We start from the raw sequence: 13,005 nt of genomic DNA, 5'->3' as shown, positions 1-13,005 counted from the left end.
GAATTTTTGGTATTCCTAAGTTTTATCATTATGTATTATAACCCATTCTGAAATTTTACCTTTCTTAAATTTTATCCGTTCCGAAAAATGAACGGGTCCCTACAATATGCCCTGAGGCTCCGCCATGCTTTTCCCGCTCAAATTTTTAATAACAAATACGACTAAATGAATGAGACCCATTTTGAGAAGGAGTTCACCACACTGAGCACTTATGAGCTCGATTCATATTGGACCCAACAGGACAATTAAAATCTCTTGAAAATTCTGGCCTGTTTGAAAATGCACCCAGAATTCTGAATTCTGCAGGAATATGAATGTCATTTGTAATGATGAATTTTAATTCCTCTGGTTTGTGAATAGTACACCAAGTTTGAGCTGCATTGATCCAGAAAAGTTGCGCTGGTGTATATTTCAATCCAGGTAATTTGGGTTCGAGGCCGTTTTGCCTCACCCATTCTTGATAGGCCAAATATGATTCTTTGATTCCTCCGTTGTAGGCAATGTTTTCAATTAGCGTATTGTAACCATTTAACTGAAAAGATTTTATGTATAGTTACTCGTATTTATAAATTTTCTGCACTTAAAATTAAAATATAAAAATAAAACAGATTTTTATATGAATACAGCTTACTTGCAATCCGACTTCTTTAGCAGTATAATTTCCATACTGTTTAATAATGCAATCAGCTTTCGTAAGATATTTTTTTTTAGTTTCCTGGCTCCACCAATCTAACAAGTTTCCATTTTTATCAAATTGACTACCCTCATCACCAAATCCATACGTAATTTCGTGTGCAATAATCGAGCCAATTGCAGCGTAGTTAAGATACTGAGGCTTGTCCTTACCAAAGAAATTGTCTTGCAGAATTCCAGCAGGAAGTTCTAGAAAATGTATAGTTACATTAAATATCTTTCTAAAAATGTGTGCGATGCTAAAATATTCAGATACGTATAAATATATCATAAAAATCACGGTGGATCTTGAAATTAAAGTTTATCAAGTAATTCTAAAAGATGTCTATATTTTCAAATGTAGTAATTCGAACAAATTAAAGTTCTCGACAAAAATCCTGTTTATTAATATTCCGCGTTGATGTCGCTGTAGGGCTTGAGCTTTCATCTTATGACTTTGACGGCAATGTTAGCGGTAGCATTGCTACTGTAAGGGTTTCCCATGCCAAATAGGCTGATAACGAAAAGGAGAGGGACAAAGTAGAACACCAAAATCTATTAATGAAAAATGGAGAGCATGTCGCTTGTCGCTTCCGGAGGATCGTCGGGGTGCCCCTGGAGCCAGGGCTGGGGGCCACAGCATGCGGGACAGTGGTGATGGTGAGCTGCGAGATGGTCAGGCAGATCTCACTAATCAAACAGCTGGCCAGCAAGAACATCTGCGACAATTGGTAGGCAGTGGAACATTTACTGTGCCTGCTCAGGATGCGTTTTTTATCGTTAGCTATTTGCAGTCAAACACCCCGACAGAAATACCGTGGAAGAGCATCACTTGGGATACCACAATGAAAGAGGAATTACTGTGTCTCTATTACAAAAGTGCGAAGTTTGAAAGCAAAATGGAAAAAGGATACAATTTAAGAACAAAATTTTCTGCAAAGTATCCTAATATACAAAAAGTCGCAATAAGAGATCTTATCGCTAAGGTGAAGGATATCAGGACTAATCTACACGTTCCAGAAAATCGAGCAATGGAGATTAAACAACAGGTTAATTTGGCGTGGGAAAACGACGAAAATGAATATCAGTTAAAGGAAGACTTGTCAAACCGTCAAGCAGAAACAATTAATGTTCTTCCTCAACCTGTTGATGATCCAACACCACCACGTCCTTCGGAGGTGGATGGCCTTATACAACTAGAGTCAGAAGCAGAGGATCAGCAACCAAAAAAGCGACGCAAATGGACATACTATATGAACAGAGATGTTATATGCCTTTATTTTTTGGCAGAGAAATGTGGGCAAAGTGTGAGGAGAGAACATCATAGACTCTTCTTACTTAAATACCCAGAGCTAGCCACAAAAGTAAGTGAGCAGAATCTAGCAGACCAAAAACGCTCAATATCTGTAAACAGACTGCATTTGGCTGTTGAAATAGCTGCTATCAAAATGGAAGTAGCACAGCAGCTTCCTATTGATGAACTCGCCTCCTAAGATGTGGACAACGAAGACTTGATTGATGCTGAAGGCATATGTGCTAGAGATAATGAACAGCATATACCGAATCCATTAGAACCACATCCGGATATTACTAACGATGATGTGGATAGGGAAATGCCGGAGAAACTACAGCACATTGAAAGGAATTTTGGTCATGCTTTACTAGAGATCAGATATGCAAAACCAACACTAAGGCATTCTCTGTCCAAAACGAACATCACAAATGATCTGCATGCACTAATAGCACATCTCGACAGCAAGTTTTTACCTACGTATTTGAACATAGCACAAACTGCGTTAGAGGTGCAAGCTCTTGTATACTGTGCAGCTGTGGCGACCGTTAAAACGTTGGGCCGGAAAGCAAGGCTTGCAAATGCATTTTTTGTCCCAGCAAGGGATCGAGATCCAGTATGGAAGGTCAGGTTAGATATTGTTGTCAGCAAAGTAAAGTGCAAATTGGGTCGATAACTTAATATAAAAAAGGAAATAGAACCAGAAAGCTGATAAACCATGTTACTAAAATCATCCACCCTCGGCACATCAAAACATTAACACCAGCAATATTGGATGAAATTTTAGACTCTCAACGTCAGAGACTTGACGTTCTTACTGGTCGGGTGTTTGGGAAAAAATGAACAGATCTAATTTGGACACTGTGTGGTTCAAGCTGGAGGAAGCAAGGACAAGCAATAGCCCTGAAATGCAACTGACAAACGTCACAGCTTCAGGTTTTCAGCGGTCTTTAAAAGAGCAAGTAATTGGAAAGCTCCAGGCCCAGACATGGAGCAAGACTTCTGGTACAAGTACCTGACAAGTGTGCATCTTGCGTTGGCCAGGTGTTTTCAGGAGATCATAGAATAGAAATTCAGCGATTGAAAGGGTAGTTCTACCACGACATTTGGGGGGAAGGGGCGTTGTAAATTTCAAAAAACTGTGTGAGTCACAAGTTATACAGTTGCGAGACTATTTTAACAGAAAACGAAATGTTGCGCTTTACAGTACAATCTGTCAAACGGATCTTGACTACACACCCTTAAATTTGTCCTCATATGGGGCCTTGAATATCAGGGCAGAAACCATGGAGGAATTAGAAATACAATAAAGGCAGAAAGCCATCCATGGCGAGCACCCCAGCATGTTAGATCAAAATAAAGTGGATAGTGAGGCATCTAATATTTGACTAAAAAAGGGTGTTCTATATCCAGAGACGGAAGGATTCGTCATTGCGATATAGGACAAGGTTGTCAGCACCATACGTGTTACGTCAAGAAGTGGTTGACCGGTGCCGATTATGTGGAGATACCAACGAATCCATCGAGCACATTATTGATGGCTGTCGCGTAATGGCTCACAGAGAATATACGTACAGACATAATGATGTAGCGGGCAACATACATCACCAACTTTCCCTAAACCTAAAACTCTTAAAAGAATGGATGCCTTTCTATAGATACATTTTAATGCCCGCTTTATAAAGCGAAGATTACATCTTATATTAGGATGTTACTATCCAAACGCATCATTACATCCGGGCCAATCAACCTGACATCGTGATGCGAAAAAAAAGGTAGAAAAGTCTACATCATCGACATTGCTTGTCCGCTTAACTGAAATTTGCAGTCAAGCTATACAACCAAGATCCACAAGTATAACGAGGTAAGGCATGAAGTAAATACCATATGGGGGAATGTGAATCATGCATCTATTCATCCCATTGTGATTTCGGCTACAGGCAATGTGCACGTTAGATGCAACGAACATCTTGAACATTTAGGAGTCAGTAGGGTATTTACAGAAATTCAGAAGGCGGTTTCATTAAACACCTGCCGCATTGTAAGAAATTTTCTTGACCATCAGGAAGGGAGCAACTAAAAGCCCGTGGAGTGACAGTTGGTAGCTCTAAGAAAGCATCCAGAGGTGACTGTTGTCACCTTCAACACTCCTGGCCGCTTGTAATTGTATACCTACAACATCATCGCATGAGGTTTCAAGCATCGTCTTAAAATATTTGAATTAACTTAGAACATTATGATCTCATCATTCACTTGACTTAGTCCGTGGCTATGATGTATAACCGAGTTTACCCGAGTAAAAATTTAATAAAAACATAATCTAATAATAATAATAACCTCGCCGCCATTTCATTTTTTGGGATTTATAAAAAAATTTAGTTAAATTAAATATATTCAAAAAATGCTCGACAGTGGCAGTTTTTCCGAAATTCTCAATTGTTGGTATACTTTTTAATTAGATTGAGAAAATGGTTAACTTAGGGCAATAACCATTTCTAATTTTTAATTAAATAAAAATTTTTTCAATTAATTGAGGTAAAATTTAATTTTAATCAATATTTTTTAATTATTAAAAATTAAATTTTAGAAATAATGTGTTATTCATAATTAATAATATCTAATTTTTTAATAAATCAATTTAATTCATTATAAAACTTTTAATAAATATTTTTATAAGTATATAAATAAATAATTTCTGAAACAAATTTAAGGGATAAACTTAAAAATTATTACTATAAAATTTATTATCAAAAATAATATAATTTGAAGATTAATTTAAAATTTTAATTTTTAATAATATTCTCTTTGAATAATGACAGAAATTTGATTTTTTATCAGGTATATTCAACGTTTTCTCCATTTCTCACTTAAAGCAAATTGAAAATTTATTCAGTTTAACAAACAAGTAGCTTAAACATATTATTTTCGTTTATCTTTAATTTATCTTATTCTAGATAGTTGCAGGTTTCTCTGAAGTTGTCCACTTTTTGTCAAACTTTCTCTTCAAGCGAGCTAATGGTTACTGAAATTTACAAAAAATTGTTGTTTAAATAAATTATTATTTTATTTTTCAACCACCTCCTTCTGCAGAAATGTTGGATATTCCCAGTTTTTCCTTTAATTAGAGATTTATATTACACTCTCCGGTTAATTAAATGATAATAAGTTCAAGATTACATACATAATTCAATTTTCATCAACTTTTCACTTAGTGTAAGGTAATAATTAATTTAAGTTGAAAACCATAAATCTTAAAACAATGTATGACTATTTTAAATTATATTGTCTATGAATAATACTATAGAAAGTTGCGGTGTTTGCTAAAAATATTCAACTTTTTGTCTGCAAAAGAAAAATATTTTTTTAACCATCTTTTTCTTTTTTGTGAATACATTTTTTTAAATAAAATAGATATTTAAAATATTTTGCAAGTTTTCTATATGGATCGTATTTAAGGTAAATTTTCCTCAAAGGGGTAACTGAAAGCCTTTTAGTACCAATTACTATTAATATTCATTGTTTGTTCTTATCAAAAAAGTAAGAAAAAAGCTGAAGATTTCAGAAAAACGAAAGCTTTTTAAGATTGCTCAAAGAAATAATAAATTGTTTGAACAATTATGTTTATTAAATTGCATTTATTATTATTTTACTGGGCAAATAGTAAACAAAAAGTTAAAATTTCTAGAAAAACTGCCACTATCTTATAGTTTATTTAAACAATTATGATCGTGCAATCTATTAGTTATTACCACATTTGAAATAAAAAGTAGATAAAAATTAAAGCATTAAAAAAGCCGTACCTTTTGAATATTATTGAAAGAGAATTTATTTAAAATAATAATAAATTGCTTGAAAAATTTGAAGTTATCCACTTGAAATAATTATCTTCTTACTCTAATTAAAAAGTGGTCCAAAAGAGCAAAAGTTTAGATGACACTGCAACTTTCCAGCATTATTTCAAGAGAATATTATTACAAATAACAAAATTTTTTTAAAAATTATTTGTAATAAATTTGATTCATTATGGCCGCTATCTAACTTTAAAGTTGCAAATAAATTGAAAAATTCGAAATATACCGCGACTTTCGAGCATTATTCAATGAAAATATGGCTGGAAGAACCATAAATTTTTATAAAAATTTATGTAAAGATCTAATTATTAGTAGAAATTAGTATTTCATATATTAGAAGATATTTGTATTTAAAAAACCGAAAAAAATGATACAGACTGCCTGTTGTTTATATTATAAAGACCCAAAATAATTCTCTAGAATGATAATAAAAAAAATGAAAAATTTGATTTTGCTAGTTTATGACTATCATTTTTGAAAAATCAATCATTTAATTGTATTACATGTCTAATTTTAAAACGGAATTTTGATTTTAAACTCGTTTCACCGTATATTAGAAATTATGTATAAAAAGTAAAAAGACGTCCCTCTTTCTTGTGGAAATACGTTTTAAAATTCATAGTGCTTGCGGAATAACTAAATACCATTTCTTTTGAAGCGGATTTATAGTTTTGTGAGTTTAAAAAAATTGTTGGGTAATATTGCAATTTGGGATAATAAAATCATTTTTTTTAACATGGTTCGTGTTCTCAGATACTAAAAGAAAGCTTCCTGGTAATGTTTTATGCATTTAAGTCAATAGTTTTGAAAATTCATATCTTGTACATGAAAATGTACTCTCTAAAGAGTACCCATATACGCAGAGTAGCCCATATACGCAGAAATTTTTATTTGCGAGTCCAATGAACATAACTTTATAGGAGGATAAAAAAATTTTTCTAGCTGGACAATTCACAAAAAATGTGAATACATTAACAAACTTAAAGAAAATTTATTTATTTCATAATTTTTAATTAATTTTTTTTTTTAAATATATATAAAAATTAAGGGCAATTTTTAAAAATTCTAAACATTAATTTTTTCACGGAAATACTTACAGGTATAAAAAATCGCAAATGTGTCGTCTTTAAATCAAACTCATTTTCATCGTGAAGTGAAATTAGCATCGCTTAGCTTTCTCTGCTTCAATTAGCTGAGTTATTCAATGCATGTATGATAATTAGCATAATTTCGAAAAAAAAATATTTGCGTCTTCATTTACTTGGCAGTGATTCGCTACCGAGAATCTTGATTAAAAAAAATCAAAATCATTCTAATACTTTTAAAATGTTAAAAGCTCTACAAATGACGTACACTCACCCATGCTGTTCTCCTCAAGGTGATAGGCAGCGTCTATGACAGCGGCATTACTGGTATTGGACCAGTCAAAATTGTTGACTGGTTTCCTAAGTTGTCGAAAGGAATATTCCTGCTGATAAATTGACACATTTGCAGCTACTGCAAGGTAATTTGTTGGAGTTATTTCCAGGCCTTTAAAGTATTCTTCAAGTTTCTTGTCATCGAGAAATTCATCAGGATAAGCAACATAGCTCTTTAAACCCTCAGCTTTCTCCAAAGCCATTTTTTTTGTATTCGCGTCCATCCAATCGGCCTTAACCCCGAATAAATCGCATAAAAATAAGAAGTATGAACTAATAAATATTTGTGAACCTCAAGCATTTAAATTATTATCTCACCTCTCTTAGACGCTCTATCATCTGTTTCGCAATATTGTTGATCATTTCGACTGCACTTTGCTTGGAAGCTTGGTTGAAATATTTTCGGATATAGAGAGCATTAACGCTTAAACCTAGACTTTGAATTGTCATATCAAAGCACTCTGACCACCTTGGAGCGGCTTCAGTTTCACCACCACTGACCTCTTTTAAGAATTGAATTTTTCGGCTTCGAATTTCATCTGTCAGGTAATTGATGTTCTCATCGACAGCTCGTTGTAAAAAGTAATTGACCTGAACCCTCTTTGGAGTTACCTCAATCAGCTTTTGAAATTTGTCGAAAAACACAGGCACGTTCACTATTACCAGTTCATTATCGTCGACCTGAAGAATCGGCGAGAGAATTGCATTGAACAATGTAATCCAGTTTATAGTTGAATATTTTCGTGCGAGCTCCTTAACGGTCATTTGAGTAGCTATTCCAGTTACATCCCTTTCATCTGTGGCTGGAATAGAAATCTATAACATATAATAATTAGTAAGATCCCCTAAAAATACTATTTTTATAAATCTTTGAAAGCTCTGGAAAGTTATGTTAATCTTTGGGACCCCTTCAAATATTTAAAATATTTGCAATTTTTAAATATAATAGGGCGGGTCGAAATAAAAATTATGCACACAGAAATTTTAACTTTGTATGTGAAAAAGTAATTGTTTAAAATTCTGAGAATCCCGTTATCAACATGCGAATTAAAAACTCTTATTTTCATAGTTTAAACATTTTTGTGTACTTGGGTTATACAAAAAAAATTTTCGGCAGTCTTTAACGTCTCTTGCAATTCTTGCAGGTTTTTGATTGGGGTTCTCTAAACAATAACAGACATTTAATCAAAATACAATATGGATTATTATCAATTAAAAACAATATTAAAAACAATATAAAAATCGACAAGAATAACAAAAGATTTTTTCAATTGTTTCAGGTTTTTGCGACAGAAAAATCTATTATAAAAATTGCGACAATTCTAGGTAACCAATAATTTAAACAAAGTAAATTTTTGAAAAAGTCAGTTTTGTGTTTTTCCAAATGACGTTTTAAGAGCTGGCTTTACAAAATCTTATTTATGTACAAAGTCTTTTTACTGTAAAAAATTCACTACAAAAAAATTATGTTTTAAATGAGCTGCCTCCCTTTTTTCGATGATTCAGTGTTGCTAATCACATTTGTTTCATGAACAGCTACCTAAAGAAGCATAAATCAGTCTTAATAATTGCATAAGTGCTTCCTGAAAAATTTTTAATTCGCGATTTTTGTTTTTTCCTAGTCTGAGAACTTTCAAATATTCAAGCAAAACTTTGTTTTTGCGCAAAATTGACACATGTGAGCTCGCTAATTACCTTTTTGCTATAAAATATATTTATTCTACAAGTTTTTAGGCATTTTAAAACTATTGTTGCATTATTTAAACAACCCTGTTACCTGATTACCTGATACCCTGTTACTTATTTCGTAACAAAATTGCTTAAACCAAAACAAAATTATTCAAACAGTGGCATTTTTAGAGAATGGGGTATATATGCCTAAATGTAATAGATATTTAATATAAAGCAAATAAGAACTAAGATTATGAATATTCAACCAAGAAAATCAACTTTTAAGAAAGTAGTTTAACTTTCAACGAAAAAATTTAATTTTCGTCGAAAGACGTAATTGTTGACATTTCATAAAAAAAGTTTTAATTTACAATAAACAACAGATTTTGCACACAAAAGAAAATTTTCAGGTTGAGTAAAAAAAAGTTTCATTTTCAGTTAACGAATTTAATTTAAACTAAAAAATCGATTTTCGGACAAAAACACGAATTTTTAAAAAAGTGCATAAATTTTTTAAACACTAGTTAAATTTTTAACACAAGAGCTTAAGTTTCCAGCAAGCTGTTGCATTCTTAAGTTAGAAATACAAACTTTCTGCAAAATAACTAAATTTTGAGAAAAAAAAGTTAATTTTCAACCGCAACAGAGATTTTGACACAAATAGAGAAGTTTTTAAACCAAAAAGATGAACTTTCAAAAAATTAGTACAATTTTGAACTAAAACAAATTTGTAGGTTAAGGAAGAAAAAAGTTCCAATCAAATCCTTGAATTTTTAAGCCAAAAAGACGAATTTTTAACAAAGCAGTTGAATTTTCAATCAAGAGCATTAATTGAACAAAATAGATTTGAACGAAATTGTTCAATCTTGAACAGTTCAATTTTCAAATTTCAAACGTAAAAGGATGACTTCTTGAACAAAAATTTATTGGTAGACTTTTCTACTGAAAACAATATATTTTAAAGTAAAAATAGTTCAGATTTAAGTTCGCATTTGTGGAAAACTGCGAAAAACAGGGAAAGATGAAAAAGACTGTAAAGTCTGCTATAAATAAACAGGAATTTTGATTTTTCGAAAACCAGATAATAACACTTTAAATTTCATGTTATATTTAACTGTAAGTATAGCGTATATAATATGAGCATATATATTATTTAATATAAATACATAATTTAAATATATTCCGAAATATTTTCTTATATTCCGAAATATTTCTTTAAATTCCTACATATTCCCACATATGCATATTTACTCATACTTCTACATATTTCCAAACATTCCGATATATACTCTATCTTCTGGAATATTTTTTAGGTAATATATTCCTGCTACACAGAAAAACAGAATGGTCGACCCCTCGACTTTTCCACATAGTTCCAATTCCGATTTCCGTAATTTAGTTTTATTCAACCCATCCTAATTTTGAATCAACGGGATGATTATTTTACACTTACTTTAGCGAGTTTCATTTCGAACTTAAGGGTTTCCTTCAATTCTTTTTTAGCTAAAGCTCTGTTTGCACCGTACATAACAGCAATGTCGACCGAATATCTGTAGTAAGCCTTGACCACTGGATTGTTGAAGCCTTGTATTAAATATTCTCGTAGCAGACCAAGGGGTGTCTGGTCGATCTAAAAATATATTTCGTTTAAATAATACATCAAGTTATCATTTTATGTTATTACTTTGTGTGCTAAACTAAGTACACACATAAATTGCTCGTTTCGTATTGTCCTTTAAATTAACTCCAATGCCGTAAGAGAAAAAGTAATCTGTTGCATATCCAGATTTTCTGAGTTTAGATACCGCTTGTAGCCAATCAAATGCTTCAGGCTTCCACGATTTCCCCTCCAAAACAGGCCAACCACCTACTGCCTTCAATTCAGCTAATACTGTACGCAGTCCATGTTTTTCAATTTGAGCTAAATGAGGAAAAATTATTTTGTAGCCAGCGAGAATTATTATTTTAAGGGTTTCGTAACCCTGGAAAGAATCCCTAATAGTTTTGGTTAGGTGTGTGTCTGTCCGTCGTAAATTTTTCCAATAAGGGCAATTAAAGGGAACTCTGTGTCTGTCTGTTCAACCAAAATTTTTGACCAACGCTTCTGATTTTGTCTATCAAAAAGGCTTCTTAAAAAACAAAAACCTGAATTTTTCAGAAAAACTAGGATAGGAGCACCATTCTTGCCCCCCTCCCCCCATTGTTGGCGGCCTTCTCTATATTTTATGAAATAATAAGAGACTAGAGGTGAATAGCAATTTGTTTCTTTTTTTGTTCTTTAATTATGCAGTTTTTAATCTGGTCCTAGCAGCGTCATAATTAACGGAAAGGACTATTTTCTTTTGTTAAAATTGTTAATAACAAGATAATTAAGATTCAAGTATATTTTATTTAATAAATAATAGGCGGTGCCAATGAATTTTCAATCTAAAGAACTGTATGTAATTCTTAGCACCCCTGCAATGAATTATGAATTGGGTTCTATGTTCTTGCAATGATTTTTATTCCTGGGAATCGGAAGAAGTATGGTTATGTTTTTTGGTCGGTTTGTAAAAATCGGAATGAAAGACCGAAGTAAAGACAATAACAATATTTTAATGTAAATTACTGGAGCCGTACTTGAAAGCAGCCCCATGCCACTTTTCTGGAGGCATGTGGAAAATATTTGTCATGAGAGTTGACGGTCACCGTGTGGTGGCGCAAACCATGCAGTTGGCCTTGAAATTTATTTTATTTATTTAATCTTGAGAACATTTTACTTCTACAAATAAAAATAAAAAATTAATCCGAAAAAATTGTTTAAAAATCTTTCAGATTCTTTTTCGACATATTTAAAAATCCTGAAAAATTAAAATTAACCTTTTAAAATTAAATCTGAATCATTTTGAATTTTTCAAAAATCTTAGTGTCCTTGTGGTACAAAATTTCACCTTTAAAAAGCTTTATTCTATTACATTACAGTAATTAAAACCTGTAAAATTATTTATATCTTTAGTCAATTATTCTTTAAAAGACATTATTTATTCATTTTGAATTAAAAGAAATATTCATTCAACATTCTTTTCTATGGATTCGATTAGAATAATTATAATGAATAATTAAAAATCTGAATGTCCTGATAGGCGAAAATACATCAATGTTATATGGATAAAATAGCAATTTCCCACTTATTTTGAAAACTTAGTTCCAATTATGCGATTTCTTTTTTAGAATAAGACCCTTAAGTTCATGTTAAATCTGATTCAAAGCATAATCAAAATTCCCTTTTCGTCTTAAATCGTGAACTAAATATTATGAAAAGAGTTATGCTGAAAAGTAAATTTGTAAACAAATTTATTAAAATGAATTAAATATGTTTGCAATTTATAATTTTAGTTCATTTTTTTAAACTTGAAAATTTGGATATATATTAAGATATCATTTTTTTATAATCTAATGTAAAGACGTTGTTTTGACAGTAAAATAGTATTTTTAAAAAGAGCAAAGTTTTAAAAACAAGAAGGTATATCTATACACTTTATATGTAACAACGTTGCCACAACACTTCACTTTGATATCACCCTTTAAAATAAACTTGTGCCATTCTTTAACAATATTTTGATCATTTGGTGCTTCGTAAAATTGAATTTTATTAACTTTGTCCTGCTCCTGATTACCTTTTTATCTTGATTTACAATCAAAACAAACACACTTCACCATTTTTGTTCAAAATTGCAACACTGCGGATATATGTTCTAAAAGCAATTTTTTGTAGTTTTTTTTCACTTAGAAAATGAAAAATATCGCAAACATGACTCAAAAAACCCTACGATCATTTAACACTATCAGTAAACTACTTTTATTGTCTTATTAAATTCAATGTTATTATTTTACCAAACATCTTTGATTTTGCCATGCATTTGCAACGATCATAGGCCAACTGCATAGCTTGCGCCACCACACGGCCACCGTCAACAAATTGTACATTTTCAACTCAGGGGCCTGCTTAAAAGAATTAAGTAAGTAATTATACCAGGTGTATACATATGAAACCGGTATTTTTTCAAGAAAAAAACACATTTATTTCAAGAGAATGATAACAAATATTTTATTCAAAGTATGC

The 13,005-nt window shown here is 31.6% G+C and overlaps 1 protein-coding gene across 1 annotated transcript in view; it reads right to left on the bottom strand.

The window, feature by feature from the left end:
- The window catches only part of LOC117169876 (neprilysin-2-like), a 39,197-nt gene that overhangs the window by 5,022 nt on the left and 21,170 nt on the right, over positions 1 to 13,005 (bottom strand). The window contains exons 4-9 of the mRNA XM_033356384.1: positions 10,613 to 10,794; positions 10,357 to 10,533; positions 7,551 to 8,048; positions 7,174 to 7,465; positions 632 to 882; positions 286 to 532 (exon numbers count right to left, since the gene is read on the bottom strand). Of these exons, the coding sequence (XP_033212275.1) occupies positions 286 to 532; positions 632 to 882; positions 7,174 to 7,465; positions 7,551 to 8,048; positions 10,357 to 10,533; positions 10,613 to 10,794 (1,647 nt within the window). The remainder of the gene's footprint in view (positions 1 to 285; positions 533 to 631; positions 883 to 7,173; positions 7,466 to 7,550; positions 8,049 to 10,356; positions 10,534 to 10,612; positions 10,795 to 13,005) is intronic.

Source organism: Belonocnema kinseyi, chromosome 3 (assembly GCF_010883055.1).
Source record: "Belonocnema kinseyi isolate 2016_QV_RU_SX_M_011 chromosome 3, B_treatae_v1, whole genome shotgun sequence".
NCBI lineage: Eukaryota > Metazoa > Arthropoda > Insecta > Hymenoptera > Cynipidae > Belonocnema > Belonocnema kinseyi.
Note: the sequence above shows the minus strand (reverse complement) of the source record. Positions and strands in the feature narration are given on the sequence as shown.